At 31.1% G+C, this 26,142-nt stretch overlaps 1 protein-coding gene and 1 pseudogene across 1 annotated transcript; both read left to right on the top strand.

Annotated features, from left to right (window-relative positions):
* The first annotated feature begins 2,675 nt into the window (after positions 1-2,675).
* LOC149519615 (S-adenosylmethionine carrier 1, chloroplastic/mitochondrial-like) lies at positions 2,676-8,818 on the top strand. Its single transcript, XM_089758438.1, has 12 exons — positions 2,676-2,832; positions 3,078-3,185; positions 4,461-4,543; positions 5,243-5,319; positions 5,635-5,725; positions 6,295-6,348; positions 6,429-6,524; positions 6,846-6,935; positions 7,396-7,447; positions 7,960-8,021; positions 8,108-8,188; positions 8,550-8,818. The coding sequence occupies exons 1-12, from the start codon at positions 2,778-2,780 to the stop codon at positions 8,679-8,681; spliced, it is 981 nt and encodes a 326-aa protein (XP_089614564.1). The 5' UTR covers positions 2,676-2,777; the 3' UTR covers positions 8,682-8,818.
* A 2,756-nt stretch (positions 8,819-11,574) lies between these two features.
* On the top strand, positions 11,575-13,964 carry LOC111302050 (tryptophan aminotransferase-related protein 4-like; annotated as a pseudogene).
* Positions 13,965-26,142: the final 12,178 nt, after the last annotated feature.

The raw sequence follows: 26,142 nt of genomic DNA, 5'->3' as shown, positions 1-26,142 counted from the left end.
CTCTCTTTAAAAATCAAGCTGCCCAGATTCTTGTCATCACCACTGTGTTTACCGTTATTTAGTCACTGTTGGCCATTATCGATTATCACTAGTCGCTTATTTTTTGATCCGAAAATTTTACCAAATGCTTTCATCGACTTTTTTTTCTTTTCGATCCATGCTTGGTTTTGCTCGAAACATCTTTGAACTGCTTAGATCTGGACTCAAAGTCATGGCTTAAAATTTCAAATACCATTTTTTTTCGTTGGCCAAACACTTTCTCCTTTTAATATGTATTTTTTCAAGCCAAAACTCCCTTTTTCATAAAATATCTAGAGAAAAAATAACTTAAAGCACTCAAAACCCAAAACTGCCTCTCCTTTTTCGTTGTTATTATTTTTTATTGTTGTTCCTATTGCTTTTGGCGCTGTTGTTCCTTTTTTAAGGATGTGTTTTTAGTGTTTTTTTTTTTCATGCTTTTGGTTGTTAGTAGAAAGGGTTTTAATTTTTTTTTTTTTTTGGTCTTTGTCGCTCTTCATCTACAATCAAATAGGTTTCATGGCAATATACCTTCAACTTTATGTCATCATTAGTTTCTTCAAATATTCGATCTTTCTTTGAATAAGAAAAAAAATGGCTCCGTGATTAAGGAAAAGTTTAGAGCATTTTGAAAGTGCAAAAAGGAAAGAAATGTGAAAGAGAAAAACATAATGAAAAATAGGATCGTTTGGAGCAAAGAAGGTGGGATTTTTTTAGGGTTGAAATTACGGGTCTTTTTTTTTTTGTAGATTTATGCATTTTCAAGTGCTTGTTAAAAAATCCACATAGATAACATCAACAAGAAAGTAAGATAGATCAGTGGATGAATTTTGGGCTCATTTTGAGGATGAAGGTCAGCAATCGATGATGGTTACAGTGATGGCCAATCATTGATTTCTAGGTTTATGGGAGTCTGTTGGTTTCAGGTCACATTTAAAAGCATTTTTAATTAAGAAAAAATAAAAAAAATAATGATAAAATAAACTTAGCGGTGCATGCAAATCACTATCGTTAAGTAATCTTGATTTGAATACATTAAAAAATGATTAGTCTTACATTGATCTAAATTAAAATTGATATCCTTAATTAAAAAAATATCGAAACGCTAGATTCTTAATTGAGTATTTAACCTTCTATTTGCAAGTAAACTCAATAATAATATTATGACTTTGTTACATTTAATTGTCTAGTCAATAAAATCAAATTCCACACTTGTCAAATCAACATAAATTCGATTATTATATCAAATACTAAGGAAGATCATCATCTAAGCTACTTGCCACTATATGAGTTTGTTTTTGAGTTGCTCACCTATTAGGACTTTTTCATCTATAGAGACAGTTAGCCCAACTATTTCTACTAACGTCTTATCAATACGTCATCTCACGATAATTTAACTTATCTTTAAATTGTTTGGAATCATTAAATACAACACATGCTCCTTTATATGGACCCTCTTTGAGCTCTAAATGAAATTCTCATCAACTGTCATCTATTTCAGTTATATCAATATCCCATGTCTTATATATAAAGTAAAAAAAAATCTAGATATACTATTATGAACTCTTCATCCTTAAGCTTCCTTAACATTCTTTGCAACTCATTTTCTTTTTCTAAATCCTAGTACTTTTGGATTAATGTGAGTATTGAAGCACACTCCCAAAAAATAAAATTTGATACCCTTTTAATTATATTGTCTTACTACAGATCCAGATTTGTTTCAACTCACTTTCACTTGAAACACCATCAATAAACACTAAACAATTAATCTTCCCTTTATTTTTCACTTACAAAGTTGCAATGAACAAAAAAAAGTTGAATTAGTGTATTTAACTAGAGTATTCAAGTGCAATAACAATTTGGATCTAAGCACCTAATTGACATGTGTATGTATTTTTATTGAAAGAATTGAATTGAAATTTTTTACCTAAAAATGTACTAAAATAAAAAAAAAATATAAATCTGCAAAGTTACCTAAGAAACTAGAGATGTTTTGAAATTTGAATGTATAATAAAGTGACATGCATAAAATTGAGCTAAATAAACTCAAAGATAGTTTCAATCAATAAATGAGCTAAAATAGGTAGGAGCCTAGAGTAAAAATAATTGGTAAATTAAATCAAATAATTTTTTTTTATGATAAAAGGAGTATGAGTTGAATATGAAATTTAATTCAACTAATATATACAATTATTTTTTTAAAAAATAAATATCTAACAATTTAAAATTCAAAATTTAATATTTGAGATTTATGCATTTATTTTCAAACTATGACTCTTTAAAAATAAAGAAAGTCAATTTACTTAGTTTGGGACAACTAAATTTACCCTCCATCGGGAGTGTGACTATGGGCTTGAAGAAATAATTCACTGCCACTTTTTTTTTTTACCAATATCGCTACTACTTCTTATCTCTAAGTTTAGTACTTTATCAAAAAAACAAAATTAGAATATTGTAAATTTCATTTTTACCCTCTCCAATACTGCCGCTACTTCTTACCTCTCAGTTTAGTACTTTATCAAAAAATAAAATTACAATATTTTAAAATTTCATTTTTACCCTCAATACAACAAATATATTACCAACAGAACAAGGGTGGTTCCGTAAATTCATTCCTTTTGAAAAACCTTAAACCCCAGTACTAGGAAACCTTGATCAGTTGCTTCCTTTCTCCCTCGTCGCCCATTCCGAAGAAGAAAGCATCCGATCCATCCTTAGCTCTCTTGTTGAAAGTTGTAGAATTGTAGCAACTGAAGCTGATGGATCCTCAAACGGTGTCGTCCAATGTGTCAACTTCTCAGAAAATCTCACCTGGTTGGTCTTGTCTTTCCTTTTACCTATCTTCCAGTTTTAAATTGTTCGGTTTCTTTTTCTTTTTCCCTTTTGATCCTAATTGATCATTGGTAAATTTGAATCCTTTTAGAGTACCAAATCATGGAGTTTTTTTTTTTTCTGTTTTTTAAATTGTTTCATTTTTCAGTATTTGTTTGGTTATTTATATTCAATTTGAAGCTAATTGTTATTTTGCTTGTTTTGAAACAAATGCTGTTGTTTTACAGATGGATTGAGATATAAGAAATGTGGTACTCAGAAGGAAGGAAAGAGGTTGTTGGGTTCAGTTCGTGTAGGAGATGAAAACCCGTTTGATTTTTTTCGTGTTTTTTATGGTAATCTCAATCTATAATTACATTTGTACTCTTCGATTTGTTGTTCTACTCATTTTTAATGCTTGAGATTCATGAATGGTGATTACTTACTGTTTGATCCAGCGACTTAGAACGAGTGATAATTAGTGATCTTTCAGACTTGGGTTATAACTTATAATTAGGAATGTAAAGAAAAGCTGTTGAAGAGGTTTGAAAGTTGAAACATGAAATGAATTCAAATGTAATTTTGTTTTAATCTAATTTGAGCTGGGGAATGTTTTTTATTATTGAAATGCTTGTTATAAAACTTTCTTCCCACTGACAGAAGAAGTTAGATAAAGTGATTAAACTCACTTGCATTTAGTGCAGATATACCTCAAAAAAGAGTTATGGGATTGAAATTCAAGTGCAATAGAATTTTGAGCAGGAAACTTTCTGATCTTAGAGGGATGGTTGGATATACCCTTAATGGAACAGAAAAAAAACATGGTTCCATTTCATCTATGGACCGCTATATTTGCAGGATTACAGTAATGAATAAAAACATTTCTAAGAACCTTAAACATTATCCTAGGTCGTTGCAACTCCAATGGTTTAAAGTTTGGATTTGAGGTTTTTGTCAGGTTATATTTATACTAAGGAAATGGAAATGACCACATTTAATACAACACTGCATATTGAAATTAGTTAGCTGCTTATAATGCTTTTGGGAAGTCTACATGAAAGAAGTAATCAAACAAAAGTTATTTGTCATGCTAATAATTTAGAGTTGTTTGCTCATTTTAGCTTAAAGTTATCTCTTGGGAACTCTAATGTAAAAGAAGTAACCAAACAAAAAAATTTTCCCATTCTTTGTTTTGCTAATAAGTTAAAGTAGTTTGCTTATTTTACATGATAATTCAGCTTCTTGGTAGCTAGTTGCTTCTAAGGTGGTTGACCTGCTTCCATAAGAATATATGTTTTTTTGAGAAATCATTTACAAATCATTTTTTTGTTTGGGTTTCAATGTAAAACTAGAGCTTGTATTTTTTCCACTTGCAATATTTTTCTTCAAATTTTTGTCACTATCTTGTTTTCTATTTTTGAGAATTCACTGCTTGCTTGTTATACGTATTGAGCAAGTGTTCTGAATTCCTTCCATGGTATTGAATCTGGTCCCTACATTTCCAGTTTTTCCCTAAGATCCTGAACAGGTGTGAGAAATGTCCTTATTAGGTTTCTGATAAATATCTCTTTTATTAAACTTTAGCATGGTCGGAAGCAGATCTTTCTAAAGATTTGTTATGCATTGTGCAGAGAGTGTAATAGCTGGAGCTACTGCTGGTGTTGTTGTGGAAGCAACTCTATACCCAATTGATACAATAAAAACCCGACTGCAGGTGAGTTGACTTAATGGTTCTGTTTTCAATAATTGCCGGCATTTTATGCTGAGATAAATCCTCTTTCATATTTTCAAACTAGCTACAACTTTTGAAAAAAGAAATTGCATCTTAACGCCCTTTTTTTTTTTTTTTTTAGGTTGGTTCTAATGGAAACCACAATATCTTATCTTCATAAGTTTAGATCTGTCACATTAATGTATGTTGATTATGAAATTACAGGGATGGTAGTCCTGAGACTATTTCTACCACATGTGCCTGATTTATCCTATAAACTATTCTATAACACCTTAATCTATCCTAAAAGTCTTATAGCACTATTGCTTTGCGGTTAAATACATTTCTTACTTGAGAATTTAGAATGATGAAGATTGAAGCACCATTTGATTCACATTTAATGTTTAGTTCATAAAGATCTTTTGTTTGACTACCTATTCCTCTTAATCAAGCTTTTACCTTACTGTAATTGTTTTTCCTCTGGAAAGAAATTATATAGAAAATAAATTAAGGGCAGAAGACACAAAAGATGTTCTTATTTAAGGACTTTTCTCCCACAATTCTTTCGCCTTAATTTCCTATCAGCCTCCCTCCAATGTACTCTTTAACTTTTGGCATAATTATTTAATGTTTTACTTACAAGATCTGTTTCTTCTTTGAATCTCTATGATTAGTGCTCATAATCCACTGTTCTCATTTTAGGCAGCCCGTGGTGGAGGGAAAATTATTTTAAAGGGTCTTTATTCTGGATTGGGTGGAAACCTTGCTGGGGTTTTGCCGTGAGTATGCAATTGAAAATTTTTATAATCCATCTTATTTCATCCATGAAAACAAAGGTTTATATTCTTTCACATATGGTATGTTCTTTCTATTAAAGTGTAGTTCCGAGAATTTTCTTGTGAAACTAACTAAAATTTGTGCCAGGTAACTTCATCTGAACAAACCCTTATATTACAATTCCAGAAGTCTATTTTTTCCTAATTGATTCACCTCTTTTGCACCCTCAATTTGCAATTCTTATTAGCTCTCAATTGTTCTCAAGAATTTCTTTTTGGTTGATTGGCATTTGGGCTGATGGACCTTTTTATCCACAGGGCTTCAGCTATATTTCTTGGTGTTTATGAACCTGCAAAGCAGAAATTGTTAAAGGCATTCCCTGAAAACCTGAGTGCTTTTGCTCATTTGGTAAGTTTTCTTATTAACAAGTAGCAAATTGGTGGATGAGTTCCAATAAAATTTGCTTCAATGACTTCGCAGTTCTAAATTGTTTATGGTTCCTCTCAGCTATATTTCTTTTGGCTTTTAGATTTTTGAAGATAAAAATAATTTATAGAGCTCTTCTTCATTTTCAAAATTTCCCTTCTAAATCCTTTTAATTGTCATGCCGTGAATAAACTCACTAGATAGGTATACACCTGAATGGGGTTCATTATTCTTTCTCATACACAAATTGAGAGTTGGAAATATCAGAACAGAAAGAGATTCAGAGATTGGGCATCATGGGCTCAATTTGTTAGTCCAATATCTGAACCTGCTGATAAAATATGTAGTAGACTTTTGCCTAACCTTCATGAATTGGTCTGCCTAGTACCAACATATTCTGTCTAGTTGCTTGTTAACGGTGGTATGGAATGTGATAACTCTATAATACCCAATATCAGACCCTTTTTATTAAAGATAGAGAGTATTATCATGTTTTGATCTACTGATGGTGGCTTTCTTTCTATATAAATTGGTTTTAAGAGTTTATTCAGACTGCAGGTGCTCTAGGAGGTGCTGCTTCTTCCCTTGTTCGAGTGCCAACAGAGGTAATTAGGTTCACTTATTTCTCATCATTCACTTCTCTCTCTCCTCTATCACTTGCTTGTGCTCATTGGACATTTTACAGGTTGTTAAGCAAAGGATGCAAACTGGGCAATTTTCTTCTGCCACTGCTGCTGTACGCCTTATTGTTGCTAAAGAGGGTTTTAAAGGTCTATATGTGGTATGGAAACTTATTTCTCATTTGATTCTTCATTCTTGAGATTCAACCCAAAATGTCAGTCTTATAGTTTCTGCTGTGCAATCTTGTCTTAGTAGAAAAGAGAAGGCTGTGATGTTGCATTTCGATTATGAACAGTATTTTGAAAGAGTTGTCTGATATTGTATTTTGGATCATTACAATCATCAGTTTCCGAAATTGTATGTGTTTTTTATGCATGTGATTGTTGCTTGGTGGCAGCTAGTGGTTATTGTGTATATGAATGCAATTTTCTGTGGGATTATCTTGGTGGATATGTCCTAACCTCTCTTTCTGAAATTGTAGGGGTATGGATCCTTCTTATTGAGAGATTTGCCCTTTGATGCCATCCAGTTTTGCATCTACGAACAACTCCGGATAGGATATAAACGGGCAGTAAGCACCATGTTTCTTACTCTTTGACATTCATATAGAAAGTGCTTGCTTCTAAATCTCAATCAGTCAATACAATAGATTAAAATGTTTGCAACTGCATCGTAAATTAATTGATTTTCCATTATTGTGTAACCGAGGACAAAGCCTCTCCATACAGCAAGGGTAAGGGCGCTCAGTTTTGATCCTATCCAGAGATTGTCCTCAAGAACTGTGCGATCTCTTTATTTTATAACAGAGGAAACCTCGTTGAGTTAGAAGACACTGAAATATTACTCTTAGAACTTCAGCAACTTCATTTTACTCATTTATATACTGTTTTCAATCATTATGTTGCTGATCAACATTGGCTAGTTTATATCATATAAAGAGAACCCAAATAAGCGTCCTCACTTTGCCATTTTTCATTTGTGGTAAACCAGGAAACTATTGTGAAATAAATTCTATTTGCCTTTTTATCCAGGCACAAAGAGACCTGAATGATCCTGAGAATGCCATACTTGGTGCTTTTGCTGGTAAATGAGTCTTGTTAGAAGTTTCAGATTTCTATTATTTATATCTTAAATTTGGTCTTACATTTATAGTTAGTAATAGACTATTAGCCTATTACTATTGCCAGCTAGGTGTATATTTGATCATAATTCCTGAAAACCTACTGTTATTATTTTCTTATCACAAGAATTATGATGCAAAAGGGATAGAAATCCTCAAAGAGTTCCAATCAGATAATGGTGCAAGACAGTATTTTACCTATAGGAGTTTGGACAAGTTCTTAATCCTTTTGCCCTGTTTAAGATTTCATTCTTGTCTGGAGAAAAAAATGATGCTTTGCATATCAATGGAGAACCCATTTTGTAGTACTTCTGTTCCTTATAAGAGTCATGGGAGTCATAAATACTTTCATAATGTTTCCTATATGCCCATCATAACTGATAACTTCCATGTACATCTTGTACTGTACATATGTACAATGGTTTGCAGTCTGCTTCCATGATAAATCTCCTAAGTCTAACATATTCATATTCAGGGGCTATAACTGGAGCTGTAACAACTCCTCTTGATGTGATAAAAACTCGATTAATGGTCCAGGTCAATGCCCTTCTTATTTGGTGAAAGGCATTAATTTTCATTTTTCTTCTCCTTCAAATCTCTAACTTTCTTTATATTCTTTGCAGGGGTCAGCAAAGCAGTACAAAGGGATTTTTGACTGTGTAAGGACTATAATGAAAGAAGAAGGAAGTCATGCTCTTTTGAAGGTTTGAACATTTATTATCCCTGTGTTTGTTGAACATTATTTTAATTGTTTATCTGTCCTTATACTTTTATCTCTTCCTGCTATGATCAAAGAATATTTTGGCCCTTTTCTTAACCTGGCAAAAGATCATGACATTTTAGCAGATTGTTCCAATACGCTCCTTTTGTTAACAAAACTGAGAAAGATGTGGTCAAAATTTTCCCTAATCCTTGCTAGCTTGAAACTGTCAGATAAAAGGTTGTGGAAATATAATTGTCATGGCAATGGAACTTGTGAATGTAGATAGATTTCAAGGTCTAATTGAAGATTGCAGCAGATTCACCTTTTTTATTTTTATTTTTTTTTCCCGTTGTTTGTTGCAGGGCATTGGACCAAGGGTATTGTGGATAGGTCTTGGTGGCTCAATTTTCTTTGGTGTTCTTGAAAAGACAAAGCAATTGCTTGCGGAACGGCACCCAGAAAATCAAAAGTCATTTTCTCTCAAGCAAAACTAACTTTTATTGATAGACCAGATATTACTTTCCTTTGCCCAGATAACTGGTATCTTGTTAAATTTCTCTAGTTTTTATCTGTTACTTCAGAGTATGTTTTAGTTAAATTTCTTGAAGCTATTCAGTGACTCTTTATTTTCTGCTTTTGTCTTGTTGAGGTATTCCCTAAGCTTGAGGGAGCTCTCTGTTGTTTTTGAATGACAAAGTGAGCCTCTTGCATTAGTCCCACATGAGATCTTTCTTTCGACAAATAATTTTCAATATGACTGTCACAAATTTTCCTATTATGTTTTGCAAGGATTGTTGAAGTGTGGGTTGATTAGTGAATACCGGATGTTTAATTAAAGAAGAATTGGATAGTGTGGATACTTCAGGGATGGTTCAAGTAACTAACAAAAAGAGTATGTGTTTCTCTTTATGTAGTCTGAGTTCAAATTAGCTTGTTGGAAAGAAAATAATTTTTCACGAAGAAATAAATTTGCTTCAATTAGCTTAAGGAGATATGCACCGACTAAATCCAAGAATCATTTACCGCTTAATTAAAAAAAAAATAGATACCGTGGCCTGTAGGTGTTAAAGTAAACCAACACCATGCCGAAAAGACCAGCCACCAGCCAATCCATCCCTAATCAAAACCTTGCATGTCCAAAAACACCACTTCTCAAACTCAACGTAGTAAAAATTTCAATTCCAATTACACTTAGATCGGAGCATCAGCCACTTTATATGAGCTATAAAAACTACGATAAGATATAATAAAATAATATTATGAATAAAATAAAATTAAATGATATCATCTTATTTTGTGTTTAATATATACAAAAATTAAGATAAAATAATTTATTTATTGATCAAAATTATTTTTTCTTAAAATTTATACTATTTTAATTATTGATATAATTTTTAAGGGTATAATAAAACATATAAGTTCAATATCATAAATTAAAAATAATCTTTTTCACTTGAAAGGATTGAATTATCTTATACTCAAAAGATAATTTATCCTCCTTATAATCTTATTCCTTTCTTTAAATATAAATCAAACATACTATAGAGTAATTATCATCCTATCCTATTCATCATCTTATGTACTAACATAACCTTACTACTTATTACTAAAAAAAAATGCTTAATCGTTAATTTCATGTTTTACCTTATATTTTGTTACATTAACTATATATAAAAAAACTCTCGAGAGACTTATATTAATAATAATATGAATACTATGAATAAATAAAATATATTTAATTAACATTAATTACAATCATATAAATGTTGTGAATGATATATTAATATTAACATATGTTAAAATAGGTAAAAGAATATGTAAATATTTCAAAATTTTAAAATAATTCAAATTAAAATATTTATCCTACAATAACGTTCAGGTAAATATTTTTAGTATCTTAATGAAAAATGATAGAGTCTAAAAATATATTGATCCAGGCCAATAAAAGATAAAAGATTGGTCTAAATAATTTGAATGAGACATAAAATATTTGTTCTTAAAACTTACGTTATTTACACACATGGTTTTTACTCTATTAAATGTGGACAATTTAGCACTACCCTTTTTTTTTGGGGGGGGGAGGGGGGGGGGGGGGTGAAGTATAACAATAACTAATTATTGAGCCTATATTAGTTAAAAGAAAAAAGTATTGAGCCTATATTGACAAAAGAAAAAATTATGGAGCCTACAAAATTATACGTTCAACTTTACGTAATACATATGTAACATTATACAGTTAAAAAAAAAAAAAAAAAAGCAGCTCCCAACTTACGGGATTAAAATGTAATGATATAGAAATTTATTAGTAAAGCGATGAAAGTTCAATTTGTTAAGTAAAAGCTAAACAATAATTTTTTTTTATACATAAAAGAGATTACAATAAAGTGATTAATAATAAATGTTAAACTCCAGTAACTTATATAATTAAATGAAGATGGTAAGTGTACCTAATTTTTTTCTGTTTTCTCACCCGGAAAAATATATATATATATATTTATTTATATATATATAAAGGTTTAAGTTAGGAAGAACAAAGTATTGAAATGTGGTTAGGCATTACAAAATAAATTTACAAGAGGGCCATGCAAAAATAGAGGATTCTTCCCCCTAACTTCTCTTTTGTGATTAAACTAATTATATTAACCCTCAAACCAACTTTCCTAGAAGATTTCGGAGTCAACTATGTTTAATTTCTCATTTGTTTAAAAGCATATATACCTCGTACTACTATAGCTAAAAAGTTTCATATTATTTTTTGAGAAATTATCAAATACATTGATGATACTAAATTTTTTTAATTTTACAAGTAGGATTAAAATTATGACATGTCCCTTATATGTTTAAAAAAATTAATTAAAAGAAAAAAGTGAGATAAGTGTTTTCATTTTAACCTCATTTGTGGAGTTAAAAAATTTTATTATTAGTGTACTAAATAATTCTTCTTATTTTTTTAATTTGGTATCCTTAAGTTTCGTTTGAGTTTAATTTTTTAAAAATATTTTAAATATGCATATTTTTATATTGACCCTGTTGTATTTAAGGTTTTATTTTTACAAAAACCGGATCCAAATTTACAAGGAGATCGAATCCCTTATTAACTACTAGACAAACCTCTTGTAGGTAGAAAGTTTCATGTTATTATCTACCATGCACATTTATATATTTTTACTTGGAGTCATTGATTTGTTTATATATATATATATATATTGTTTTTTACTTCTTTCGTCTTTATATAAACAATTAAACCGCGTTTGAAAGTCCAAAAGGTCTTGTAAAATTTAATAATCAAAGTTTGTTTTTCATTTTAAACGTGATCCTAATTAATCAGTAGCAGAAGCAGCATTGCTAGTTTGCTACCACCATATAAAGCAGCTATACATCTTTCTGCCTTTGACACGTAGGGTTAAGCTTAGGAGTGACTACAAAGAAAAAAGAGGGAAAACATGGCTAAGATTACAAGCTTCAAGCGTACAATTTTTCTAAGTTGTTCCATGATACTTAATCTGATATTTGTTAGCCTGTACTTCCATGGCCAGTCGGAGCAAAGTTGGACTAAAAATGCTGCTGCAGAAGCTGAAGCTGTGGCATCCATCTCATGTTCAGGACATGGAAGAGCTTTCTTGGATGGATCAATTATGGCTGGAAAACCTGTTTGTGAGTGTAATGCCTGCTATGGAGGCCCTGACTGCTCTGAATTCTTCGCGGCATGTATCGCCGACGCTGATAGGTAATTTGGCTACTCTTTCTATTGCAGAGAATGTGAACTTAGAGTTATCAGTATTTGAGAATCTTGCACCAAAAAAGCGATTGAGGTTTGACTCATTTGTTTTGCAGTGGAGATCCTATGTTTTTGGAGCCCTTTTGGCGAAAGCATGCAGCCAGTACCACCATTGTACTTCCTAGATGGCATCGGATGAGCTACGAATTTAACGATGGTTATCTCATTTCAAAAAAGCTGGAGACCCAAATTCGGAAACTTTACGCAGTCGTTGGAAATGCAGTCACTGACGGAAGATTCATTATTTTTGGTGCCGGTGCTACCCAGCTTCTTCATGCAGCAGTGCATTCCTTCTCCACTAATGATCCATCTTCACCTTCAAGAGTCGTAGCCTCAACCCCATACTATCCTGTAGGTTTGAGGCCCCAATTAATACTTCAAGATTTCATAGCTTTTGCTGATGCGTTTTAAATTGTAATCCTCAGGTGATTCAATTGGCAATTATAACAGGTTTACAGGGAACAAACTGAGTTTTTCAATTCTGAGGATTATATGTTCGGAGGAGATACTTCGTTGTACAAGAACAAAAGAGATTCTCAAGGGGATTTTATCGAGCTTGTGACTTCTCCAAACAATCCTGATGGCAAATTGAATAAGGCAGTTCTTCAAGGCCCATCTGTCAAGACAATCCTTGATCTTGCTTACCATTGGCCACATTATACACCAATCCCAGCTCCAGCAGATGAAGATCTCATGATTTTCTCTCTCTCCACGCTTACCGGACATGGCGGAAGCAGATCCGGGTAAGAATTTATTTTCTATCCTTCTGATGATTATAAACATTAGAAATTCTCAATTATAAGTTACCTTTCTTTCTTTTTTTTCTTGCAGATGGACAATAATAAAAGATGAGGCTGTGTATCAAAGGATGTTAACATATATGAGTCTAAGCACTTATGGTGTTCCTCGAGAGACTCAGCTAAAAGTTCTGAAGCTGCTAAAAGTAGCCGCTGAAAAGGAAGTAAAGGAAATGTTCCACTTCGGATACAAAACAATGAGGAACTATCGGAGAAAGTTGAGCAAAACTATGTCCATTTCCAAACGATTTTCAATCCAGGAACTAGAGCCTCAGCGCTGTTCTTTCTCCCAAAAGGTCAGAACACCTTCTCCAGGTAATCATTAACTCTTTTACCATCACATATGACCAAAGAAAACATCACAAAAAATTGAAAAACAAATTTTTCCTCTACACATTTTATCTAAAATTAATAAATCTTCGATAATTTTTATTTATATTATAAATGTGAACTCTGAAAAAAATTCTAAATCCGCTACTATAAGCACGAGAACTTGTAATCTCAACAACTAGCTTGTTTTCAATGGCAGCTTTTGAATGGCTGAAGTGTGACAGAGAAAAGGATAAAGACTGCAACGCCGTGCTAGCTCAACTCTGTCAATGTAACCGGACGTGATGGTAGCTTGTTCGGCGCTGAAAGCCGATATGTACGGCTTAGCCTGGTGAAGAGTGAAGAGGACTTCGTTTTGCTGCTGAAAAGGATGCAAATGTTGGTATCTCTAGAAAATGATACAAGTAGCAAAATCATTCAACAAAATGCAGGTGTGACAAGTCTGCTTTTGCCGCGGGTGAATGATAGCTATAACTGGGATCTTGTTACTCGGGAATACCACCTTGAAGAACTGGCAACTCATCTTCTTGATGGGGCTATACATTTAGCAGTTAAACCAAGGAATTTTTATTATGTTGCTGTAATTTGTAAAGAGGTGGAGGATATTCGAGATCATGAGTCTCCAGTTTAAATATAGGTATATATCATTCATTATTGGTAGATTCTTTAATGGCAGGAACCAGGTAACAATTGTTGTTGTTGTTTTTTTTTTTGTTTTTTTTAACTACAATGGAGTAGAAAGAAATTGCAGTTATTGTGATTTGAATTCCAATGTTATATCATCTTTTAAGGTAGCTATGTGAACTAACGAGTTCACCAAGAAACATTTGTTGATATCACTAAAGGACATTAATACTTAAATTAACATATTTTTTCTTACGGATTTTTCTTACTCTGGATTATATTGAATCAATTTCCTTTTGGGTGCAATGCAATGAAAAAGGAAAAAAACTAAAGTTTAAAAAACCTCAGCAGTGAACAGTAAATACATACATCTTAAACAAATAGAGAATCTATGTTTGATAGCAATCACGACTAAGCCTGTATCGAAGAAACCCTCTATTGTAAACATGTTCATGAACGTGTTCAAAATCTTTCAATTGATAATACTGATTTTATTGAAATTAAAATTTGTTATTTGGCTTTCAATTCGCTGTAGTGGACAATTAAAATGGGAATATTACTCTACATATTGTGTGACTTTTTTAAATTTCGTAAGTTATGAGTACTATGATGTTCATTTAATAATTAATTACTAATTAATTAATTTTTGTAAATATATCTTAATGAATTAATGGATACAGGTAAACTTTCTTGCTCTGTTTATGAAGTTTAAAACTTCAACTGTATATAGGAGAATTTTAATTTCAATTGTCATATTAAAAGGAATCAATTCAAAATTAATTAAGAAAAAAAAAGAGAAACTCTTTGGTAAGAACTAAGAAGATATTGGGTGGAGATTAATTTCTGGATAAACAAATTTGATCTTTGTTTGAGAGTAAATTGCACAAGACATTGAAAAAGTACTCTTGTGCAATATTTTATTTTCATATTGCACATTTTATTTTTTTAATAGTTTTACTTATTGATATTCAAACTCTCTCTTTTGTTACGGTGTTTTGAAATGTATTTGTAGATTAATCCATGGGATATGCATATTTTAATCCAACCTAAGGAGAGATAAATGCATATTCATGTTGAAAATGAGTTGTAGTGCTAAATATATTTAAGTTTTTTGAGTAATTAATCGTTCAAATCTACAATCTTTTACATTTGAAAACATTAGAGGAACAATCAATTTCTTGCGACCTTTGCCTTGAATCAACCAAAACACAGCACGGGTTCAAGTCAGTCAATAAGTTGGACCGAAGAAACCTGGCTATTCACTGTTGTTACAGCCTGCATTCAAGTTACTTACTTAGTTCAGGCAATCAAGTAATTAGCAAATGAGATTTAAATTAAAAAAAACGTTAATTACAGTTTTGGTATTTGAATTCTGAAAAAAATATATAAATTGATATTTTAAAAAATAAAATGTACAAATTGCATCATAAACTTTCAAATAATTAAAAATTTGCATCTCAACCTTTCAAGTTATATACCGTATTAATAAAAACTCTAACATTATTAAACATACAAACTTGTATATGCAGTATTTAACAAATATTATCAACTTAAACGTTCAACCACGTTCTATTGTCGGGGAAGGATTTTTGGCATATGTTACATGGTAGGTGAGATGAAGCCGCCATTGGCATGGAGTTGCCAAAAGAGTTGTTATGCTTTTTCCGTTTCACTGCTAGCTTCACGTTTGTTTTCCCTTTCCTCTTCTGCTTTCAGGTACTGCTGCCCTCTTTTTTTTTTTTTTTTTTTTTGTTTTTGCCTGACCGTTCTCTGCTGCCTTTTCTCCTTTCTGTGCACGTCTCTTTTACCTTTTTTTTTTTTTTTTTTTTTGAGTTTTCTGCCTCACGTTTTCTTCTGCCTGTTTCTTTTCTGCGTTCTTCTACTGCCGGTTCTTCTCTGCTTTCAGTTTTTTTTTTTTTTATTTTTGGTTTCACGTTCTGGTGCTCATTTTTTTTTTTGCCCAGTTTCATGCTTGCCGTTCTTCACGTCTGGTCCAGCTGCCCCTCATTTTTGTTCCTCCTCCCACATCCTTCTGATGCTTGTTTCTCTTCCCTTCCTGCCGTTTCTTGTTTGTGCTGCCACTGGTTCTTTTTCTCTCTTCCTAGCAGCCCATCCGGAATGCCCCACGTCCCAGGCCATTTCGTTTGTGGCTGTTCTTCACGTCCCGTGCATGGCCCCATTTTCTGCTGCTTCATGTTCCCTCTTCATGCAGTTTAACAAATTTTTAGGCTGCCCTCTCCCTTGCACACGCCCCACGTTCCCTCAAAAAAAATTTTTTAGGCAACCCTCTCCCTTGCACGTCCCAAATTTCTCCTTTCACATCTTCATTAGTTTTTCATGCAACCGTTTTTCCTTGCCTTTCACGCGTTCATGCTGCAAGCTTAAGCCCATTTCCTTTCACGTGTTCATGCAACAAGCTTAAGCCGAAATGGCCATAGCTTAAGGTCTACAAAGAAAGTTACGGGCCTGGAGTTTATAATTGGGCCTAACTTTGCGGTCTGGATTTTTGTTGGTTGTTTTTACTATTTTGGACTTGGTTTGAGTTTTTTTTTTTGTTTTAGTTTAATTGCATTTGGACTCTCGTAACTTTACTTGAGCCAAGCTTTTTTTTATATCTATTCTTTATATACTTTTTTATTTTTTTATTTTTTTGATATTTAACGGTCATCAATGAGTCATTGATGGATGATTCTTTCATTAGGCTTTTTATTTCGTTATTTTCGGTATTATACAACTCAATGTGGGTCATAGTAAAATTTATTGCATTTAAAAATAGATCATGTAATGAGTTCAAAAAGTGAGAATTGACACTTAATTACGAAAACAAGCTTAAATTAAACGATAAAAAATCTTGAATAAAATTAAGTGTTTACAATAATTAGATGTCAAGTTGTGTTCCCACTCCCAAGTAGCTTCTGCTTTTGGTAAGTGCTTCCACTATATGAGTAGTTGGTTGAGGGTGGTACCATTGTGTTGCACTTTTTTGTCTTAAGAACCTTTTATGGTGTGAGAGCAGGTTACTCATTCACAGCAAGGTCTCGCAGCGGGTAAGAGAGCGGTGATGGTTGGCCACTAGTCCAATTCAACGCAGGATATGGAATGGACCACAATATTTTTTTACAAGTTTTTGGTGTCTTATGGACAATAGAATGTTGGTGACAGGGTTGTAGTTTCACATACACCCAGTCTCTATCATTGAAAATTCATTCCATTTTGTGGTAGTTAGCTTGCATTTTCATACAGTTTTGGGCTCTTTCAAGATTAGCTTTCAGTCATTTTAGGATGTTTTAACGCTCAACCAGTCTATCACCAAGGTAAGCTATGTTGGAGCTACTAGAAATGTAAGAAGCAATTGTTGGCAGAGGTATGCATAAATGGCTTCAAATGGAGTCATTCGAATTGAGGAATGGTATGAGGTATTGTACTACCATTCTACCCAGTGTAAAATGTGAACTTAGTGTTGAGGTTACTCATTGACAAAACATCGTAAATAAGCCTCTAGGCAGCGATTGAGGACATTACTAATTCTCATTTCAGTGCCTTGAAGTTTGAATAATTTCCTCCAGAAGGCACTTGTGAAAGAAAGGTCTCTATCGCTGACTATAGAACAAGGAATAGCAAGGAGTTTGCCAATTTCCTTAGCAAATATCTCTACCAATTGAGGAGCTATGACTAAGAAGGGTAGAAGAACAAAGTGCACATATTTGGACAATCGATACCACCCTGATGGTGGATTTGCCTTGCACTGTTGGCAGATTAGTGATAAAATCATGGCAATGTCCTGCCAAATGTGAGATGGGATAGGCAAGAGTTCTAACAAGCCGCTTTGCTTGGAGGTTAAATATTTTGCTTACCGGCATACTTGACAAGTTTTGATAAAATCCTAAACTGTTGTACGCATATCTGTCTAAAAAGTTGGTGGATAATCGAGCCAATGTTTTAGATACTTTCACATGCCCTTCTATGAGTAAGGAGTGAAATTCTTTAAGTAATGTTTGTTGATTAACAATTCACCCAGCATACCATAGAAGGCCATTCGCAATAGAAAACTCTGAAAATGACTTGTTGTCTATCAGAACAATAGCCATCATAGATTTACCTTCCTCAGTACAAGGGTAATATTGATGTACTTGGTCCAAGAAAGAAAAAAGGGGTCCAGAGATAACATTGTGACTTGCATGGATGGAAAAGCATCGTGACAGGGCATCGGCTGCTTTATTCCATTTGCCTGGCTGATATCAAATGGTGTACTGGAACCCAAGAAGTTTAGCAAGCCATTTTTGTTGTTCTAGCATTTGAATGGTTTAGGACATAAGCCTTTTGAGGCTTTGTTGGTTCGTGATTATATAACAAATGGACTGCTAAGTATTAGTGCCATTTATGGACGGCTACAATGATAGCAAACATTTCTCGAGCATAGGTAAAATCTACTTGCATATGTGGCCCCATTTTTTTGCTAAAGAATGCAATTGAATGATCATTTTGAGAGAGTACTGCACCAATGGCTGCATTGGAGGCATCAGTCTCAAGAGTGAATAGGTGGGAGAAATCAAGAAGAGCCAGAACAAGAAGATTGGTCATAGCAGACTTGAAGGCTGTCAAAGCTGAAGAAGATATAGGGGACCAATCAAAGTGGTCTTTTTTGAGCATGTTAGTGAGCGATGCATCAATGTCAACTTAATGGCGCACAAATTTGCCATAGTATCTAGTGAGACTAAGGAAACCACGTAGAACTTTGAGGGTTGAGGGGCCAATCCATTATAGTTGCAATTTTGAAAGGATCGACTTGAACACCCTGGCTACTAATAATATAGCCTAAATAATAAAAAAAGGTGCAACCAAAAGAACATTTACTCAGCTTGGCATAGAGTTGGTTCTCTTATAAAATCTATAAGAATTGAGATAGGTGGCAAAGATGATCATCCCAGTTATGGTTGTAAACTAGGATATTGTTAAAGAAAATCAACACGTATCATCGTAATAAAGGTCAAAACAAATGAGCCTGGAGATTGGATGAAGCATTAGTCAAGCCAAACGGCATGACAAAAAATTTAAAATGTCCATTGATTGTGCAAAAGGCTATTTTATAGATGTCTTCAGGGGCCATTCTAATTTGATGATAGCCTGCTCGAAGATCAATTTTGGAGAAAACAATAGTGCTATATAATTCATCAAGTAACTCATCACCTATAGCAATAGGAAAATGGTTTTTAAGTGTTACTACATTAAGGGCATGATTATCAACACAAAATTGCCATGAGCCATCTTTTTTGCAGATTAACAAGATTGGAGAAGAAAATAGACTGGTATTAGGTTGAATGGTTCTTTCATGTAACATGTTATGTATAGGTGTTTCCATACATAAAATGTTTTTTCTCCAACTTCGCCAATACATTTGGTGATATGTTTTTTGGCCACTTTGATGCCCAAGTCTTCTTCACATGCATCCTCTTCATCACCATATCTCTAATTTCCTCTAACATACTTATAATAGGCTTACATCATGCATTAACTATCCAACCATTAAAAGCCTCAGCAAGATTGTTGTCCATTGCATCACATTTTGCATTAGTTCTAAAATATGCCTTAGACTAATGTTCGATAGGAACTTCCAATGCATCATTAACAGATCCTGATCCCATGGCTTCTTTTTTTTTTTTCTACTAATCATCAAAATCTTCAACATATATTGCCCTCACTATGTTCCAAAGTTGAATCTTTCTATTCTCAACCTTCCATTTTTTCTGCCACTTGGCATAAATGTGTCATGCACACATTCAATGCTCTACCAATGGATTGACTTTTTTAACCACTAGTTTCGGTCCCTACAACAAATATGTTAGTCTTGAATTGATCCTTATTTTGAAATGATGAAACATTAAGTTAAATAAGCTTGATCAAGATTTTGAAAAAGATTTATTTAGTACATGTTCTTAAGTTTTATTATTTTGGTACTAAATAAATAAAATGATTTTTAAAATTTAAACAAACCTTGCTTTATTTTTTTTTATTTCTCAAATCAAAACTATTTTTAAATATTATTTATTTAAGCTTAAATGAAAATCTAGTTGTTGTTTTTAAAGTGAACTTATTTATTTTGGACTCAACACAAATTTGATAATATTGGTTTTGAGAAATAGATTAACTTAAGAAAGTTATTTTACAAGAACAAACTTTTCTAACATTGAATTTGTTTTATTTTTCTGTATTAATTCACAAAGTTTTAATATTTAAATTTTATATGGTTGGAAAGCTCTTTGAGTCTACTTTCTAATGAATTAAACAAAACCTAAATCTAAATTTTCTAAGAAAAAATTTTAAATTTTTACTAGACACTATGTAGTTGTTTAAAATCTGCACAAGGGGTAGTTTTGAAAATTCACTATAATTCGAATACAATGAATTCGATGATGAATTTTTTATAGATAAAAATCTCTTTAAGTCTAAGTTATAAATCTTCAAACAATTTTTGATTTGTAGTTGTATAACTTAAGATATGATCAAATTAGTAAGTAGAGTGCAAAATAGGAGACAACTAGTAGCACTGTTCTTCTAGAATCATTTAGTATGCAAAATCTGATGACCCAATCAATCAGGTACTAAAACCAATTGATCCGTTCAGCTGTAATGGTGAAAAATAGAGTGAAATTTAAGAACCAATCGATCCTTTCATCCCAAACAAGCTCCAACGACTAGAAGAAAATCATGTGTTTCCATTTCCTAAGCTTCTCCAATAGCTAGTTCCTCAATTCCTCTATAAATTGGGTATTTCAACACACCAAAAAGGTTGAAGAAACAATAGAGCAAACACCAACAAGTCATATTTTTATTCTCTTAAAGAAATCAAGAGTTTTAGAGCTAAAATTCCTTATTTGTTGTATCCAAGCCATCTTTGTTGTATTAATTCATCAATATCCTTGTACATCATTAGGAAAACACTTAGCCTTTGAAAGGTATTCTAGATTACATTTCAATTAAGTGATTTTGTAATCAAAAGATGAGGTATCCTCTTGTACTTGTGAGATTGAGAGGTTGTTACTTAGCTTAGAAAGTTAAAAATGTTAGGTTACTATCTACGCCTTAAGAGAAAGATAGAGTTGTACTCTTTTCTTTAATTAGTGGATTGAAGCTTTGGTGAGGACAATTAAGATAGAGAACGAAGGTACCTAGAGGAGAATAACTGAACCTCTATAAATTTTTATATTTAATTTCTCTATCCCTACACTTTTTATATTTATTGTTGTTTATATTTGTTTTTAGGCTTCTTAATTGTTGTTGTTTGCATCATATTTTTCATTAAGGAGTTAATTGTTTTAATTCTTCTTTCAATTGTTTTGAAATTATTATTTGGGAAATATTTGGAAAAATTCAATTCACTCATTATTTTGGATCAGCATTTCACCTAAAAAGCTGATAATTGTTATCAACGCTTTGGTCTCTTTTTATAGGTTTAACCACATTGGGTAAAGATCCTATGATTTAATTTATGTTCTAAAATGGTGAGGTAATCCTCAAAGCTCCCATGTTCGATAAATATGAATTTTGTCAATGGAGAATGTGGATAAATGTGTTCATAATGGGTTAAGATTTTAGAGCTTGAAATGTGATTGAAAAAGGGTTTGAAATTCCTTTAAATGATGCAAACTATTTCAATCAAGTGATGGATAATGCCAAGACCAAGTGCTTACTCTATAGAGCTCTTGACTCTCACAACTTTAATTTGGTCTCAAATTGCTCCACTTCAAATGAGATATGGCAGTAGTTGGATAAGCTACATGAAAGATAAATTTTTGACCAAAATGCATCATGTCTTTGGCTCTTGAAGAGTCTAAAGTAACTTCTAATTTAATTGATTCAAATTCATATACTTTTGATAAATTGTAAGATGCCTTTGATGAATTAGTTATGGAATTTGAGTCAATGAGAATGAAATACAAGAAAATGATTTCAAAATTGAATGTTGAAAATGGTTTCTTGATAAATACAAATAATGATTTGGAAAAAAATGATAAATTAAAAATGAATTTTAAAGCTTGTCAAAAGAGAAGTAAAATGCTAGAAAAAGAGAATTTAGAATTGAAAAAGAAATTTGAAGTTTTGATGAATGAAAAACAAGAGCTTTTAAATAAGAGTTTAAGCAATAAAATGATTAAATGCAATTTTTATCATTTTTATGGTCATACTATATATACTTGTCCTATAAAGAGAAAAGTTTTGTTTAGAATTAGGCAAGTATGGGTTCTAAAAGGAATTAGAGGCTTGGTTACTAACTCTCAAGGACCCAAAATAATTTAGGTATAAAAAATGAAGTGAAGAATCTTTTATAGGTGTGCTAGAGCAAAAAGCTATAATGTGCTTTTGAAGAATGGAACTCTAGACGTATAATAAAGAAGGGTAACCTTTAAACTTTTATAAATTTGAAATTGATTGCCTATTCTTGATTGCACATGGAGTGCTAAATTGTTATATATATGCTTGTTGAATGTGATTTTAATTGTTAATTAGTTGAGATATGTTTATACTTATTTTGAGGACCATTTGTGTATAGGTGTTGCTTTAAATGGTTGATATTGATGTTATACGTTTAGACTATGTGATTTATGTGCTTAATTTTTTTTTTTATATTTAGGCACAAATTTAGGGGGAGCATTCAAAACTTAATGACTTTGAATTTGTATGTTTTGCTTTGAAAATGATTTATGCTAAAGTCAAGCCTTAAAATACGAAATTTGGTTTTAGTAAGTCTTTTAAGTGTAAAATAAATTGAAATATCTTGTATTCAATATTTTAAACTCGCTTAAACAAAGAAACTTAATAACTTGTATTGGTTTTAATTTTTCATAGTATTACATGTAAGTTTCAAAGGTTTTTGGAGTTTAAAATATCAAATTTTGTTTTTGAACATTTTTTGGCATAAAAACCATTTGAACATTTTCAAATTGTGATATAAAACTTTTCTAAATGGTTTGAAAAGCTTAAAATATATTTTAATATTTTTGCCTATCTTAGTAGCATTTTTCAAGGAAATATAGGATTTAAGAGTTGACTTTTTGATTTTCTTGTTTCTAAGGCCAAATAACCACTTGAACACCTTTGTTCTATCATTTGAAACTTGTTGGAATGGTTCAAGATGGTTAAAAATGAACTTGACTAGTTATGAGATTTTTCAAGATCTTTTTCAAGCAAAAATGAGTTTCAAAATGTCAAAAATCAAAATATAGGACATATTAAGCTTTGAATGATTTATCCTATTTTGTTTTGCATAAATAAATTTGCATACATGAGTTTGGTGCTACAAAATTGATTTTCATGGTCTTAAATCATTTTGTGTAGTATATATTGATGTTTGAATAGTATAAGGCCTAAAGAGCTTTTTGAGAAATTTGTTCATATTGCACATGTTTTATTACTCAAACAAGTTTTCTTATTTATGAAAAATGTTTACAAACTTATTCCAAAGTCTTTTGAATGAAAGTGACAAAGATTTAATGTTTCAAGGTGTTTTTGGCAGTATTCAAACATAAATAGGGTTTGGATCATTGGAAATTTGAAATAAATGCATTTGTTGAATATTTGTGCTTTTATCGTATTTATTTGATCATTTCAAACTTGTTTGAAATGGTTTTAATGCATAAACTTTGTTTATACACATTTCATACTTGAGTTGCAAAAAGGGGTAAAGTTAGAACATTTGAAAATCATGTCAAAATTTTCTTCAAAATGTTTTTTGATCTAAATGTCTTATTGCATAAGTCTAAAATAATGTTTTTAACATGTTTAAATTTTATTTTTGACTAAAAATATCAAAATCTCAGATTCAAAATAAAAAATCTATAAGCTTTTACTATTCTATTGCTCTAGCAAAAAAAAAAATCGATCGATTGATTTTTTAGTCAAAAGCAAAATGAACTTGGAAAACACAATGGATGGATCACCCTACAAAGGGGATCGATCACCCCATTAACAAGACCAATCCCCTCATAGAGGCAATCAATCCATTCTAGCAAATGCTACCAATTTGAATTTTGGTTATTCAAATGGGTTGGAATCACATGTGCCAAGCTTATGTTATACCCCTTTGACTTTATGATTTTTGACTTTTGACCTTTGAGTTTTAATTTTGACTTTGATATTGAATTTTTCAATAATTAAAAAAAAAATGGAATTAAAAAGGGCATGCATATGAATATTTATTTAATTATATTTTTAAATGCTACCTTGGATCAAGTATTTATTTTAAAATTGGGAATTTACTTTCAATACTTGGATTTATTATTTCTCATATTTGAAATTTAATTTTATTACTTTCATAAATCTCATGTGCACATATGGATGAAATTAATTTTTGATGCAATGCTCATTAGTCAAAATGTTTGATTTGAAAATGCTTAAATTGTTTATTTCTTAATTTTTTAAATAGTTTTGAAATATGCTTATTTTATACTTGTCATAATGTATCAATCTGGATACTCGATCATTAGACGTAAAAATTTAAAATCGTAAAAACATAAAAAGTTACCATCAATCTTTTTTAAGGTATAAATGGCCATCCAAAAATTTTGTCTTTTGAGTAAAAAGGGTTTAAAGTTTATTGAAAAAATAATTTTGGTATATGAAAATAGAATTGGGATCGAAAGTCAATTATGTGTGAGAAATGATTAACACAGCGCCCAAAAAATTAGTACTAATTAATCCTGTGCTACTTATAAGTTTGGATAAAAAATGATTTTTTATGAAATTTAATTATAATTTCCTTCATTTTTAAGAAATAAAATCAATTAAAAACCTTTACTTAAAAATACTATAAAAATCTCTAAATTAAATAAATATCTCAAAATTCTCCAATATAAAAGTAGAATTTAAAGATAATCATTTTTGTCTAAAATTTGCCATAACATTTCATTTAAAATAAAAAGAATATTATTTGAAAATGATAATTATTGGTGACTCTCCAACATTTAGGCAGAGCACCAAAAATTTTATTCCTTGGAATTTTATTTTAAATTTATTTATTTATTTACTTTTGAAATGAATTTTTTGAAGAACTTTTTATGTAGTAAAAACAAAGAATGATATAATTAATATTAAACATTAATAATTAAAATAAGCATATATATGCATAATGAGTGTAAACATTAATCTAAAAATGAGATATATGCAAATGATGACAAAATGTGATTATAGGAATCGAATTTTTAAATATAAAAAGATCACCTAGACTCTCCAACTTTTAGGCAAACTTTGGTGCTATTTTTTATATTTAAAATCATATTTTTATTTTTATGATTTATTTAATTTTATTATTTTAAAGTTACAAAATTATATGAAAATTTTTAATAAAAATAAAATTTCCTAAATAACCCATCATCTAGGCAGTATTCAAGAATAAATTACTTCACAAAAGATTTTCATACAAATCCTTAAAAGTTTAAAATAATTTGAAGCTTCGGAACTTTAGGGCTTAGGTTTTCATTTTGGGTTTAAGATTTCACCTAGATTTGGGGTTTCACCTAGGATTTTATTTAAGAGTTTCATTTAGGGTTTTCATTAGGGTCTCGGGTTTCACATTAAGAATTTGGGTTTTATTTTAGAGTTTAAGATTTCACAAAAGACTTCAAGGTTTCGTTTAGGGTTTAAGTTTCGCATAGGTTTTAGAGTCTCGTTGTAGGGTTTTTTAGGGTTTCACTTAGGGTTTTACCTAAGGTTTTACTCAAGGTTTCAGAAATTTACAAATTTCTTCAATTTTTAGGCAGATTTTGAAGCAAGCTTATTTTCTATAATTTTTCTAAAAAAAATAGAATTTTTATTTTTTATATATTTTATTTTTATTAAAAATATATTTTTAATTTATACCTTTATTATTATTTATTAGTTACTTATTTTTATTTTTATATTCCTAATATTCTTAAGTTTGTTTTAAAAATCAAATTTCCTTAAATAAGATTTAATTCCTCAACAATTAGGTGGCATTAAATTTTCTTAAAACCTAAATTTGAAATTCCTTTAATATCTAGACATGGCTTTCAAAATTTATTTTGTTATATTTTTATTTATATCCTCTTTTTATTAAAATTTTATTATCATTACTTATTAATATTTTATTATTTTATTTCTATTGTTAACAACAAACAAGAAATGTATATGGTATGAAATATGCATGAATATAATCTTTATGAAGAACAAACAAGCTATAAAACCAAATCTAGCAAGCAAGAATAAATCATGCATATTTATTTCATCTTCACCAACAAATCATGTGCACAATAAAAGGCAACAAACATGGATATAGGATGAAGCTTGTTAAAGTGGTACAATCTTATATCTTGTAGTCTTATATTTAAGTTGGGTCATTCCACTTACTGTCAATTGATAGTAAATTAGATGCTGATGAGGGCTTGTCAAGGTTGGTTATCATATATCTAATAT

The sequence above is a fragment of the Durio zibethinus genome, chromosome 3, assembly GCF_047325235.1.
Source record: "Durio zibethinus cultivar Kanyao isolate XHJ-2024 chromosome 3, ASM4732523v1, whole genome shotgun sequence".
NCBI lineage: Eukaryota > Viridiplantae > Streptophyta > Magnoliopsida > Malvales > Malvaceae > Durio > Durio zibethinus.
This window is presented reverse-complemented; position numbering and strand designations above follow the sequence as displayed.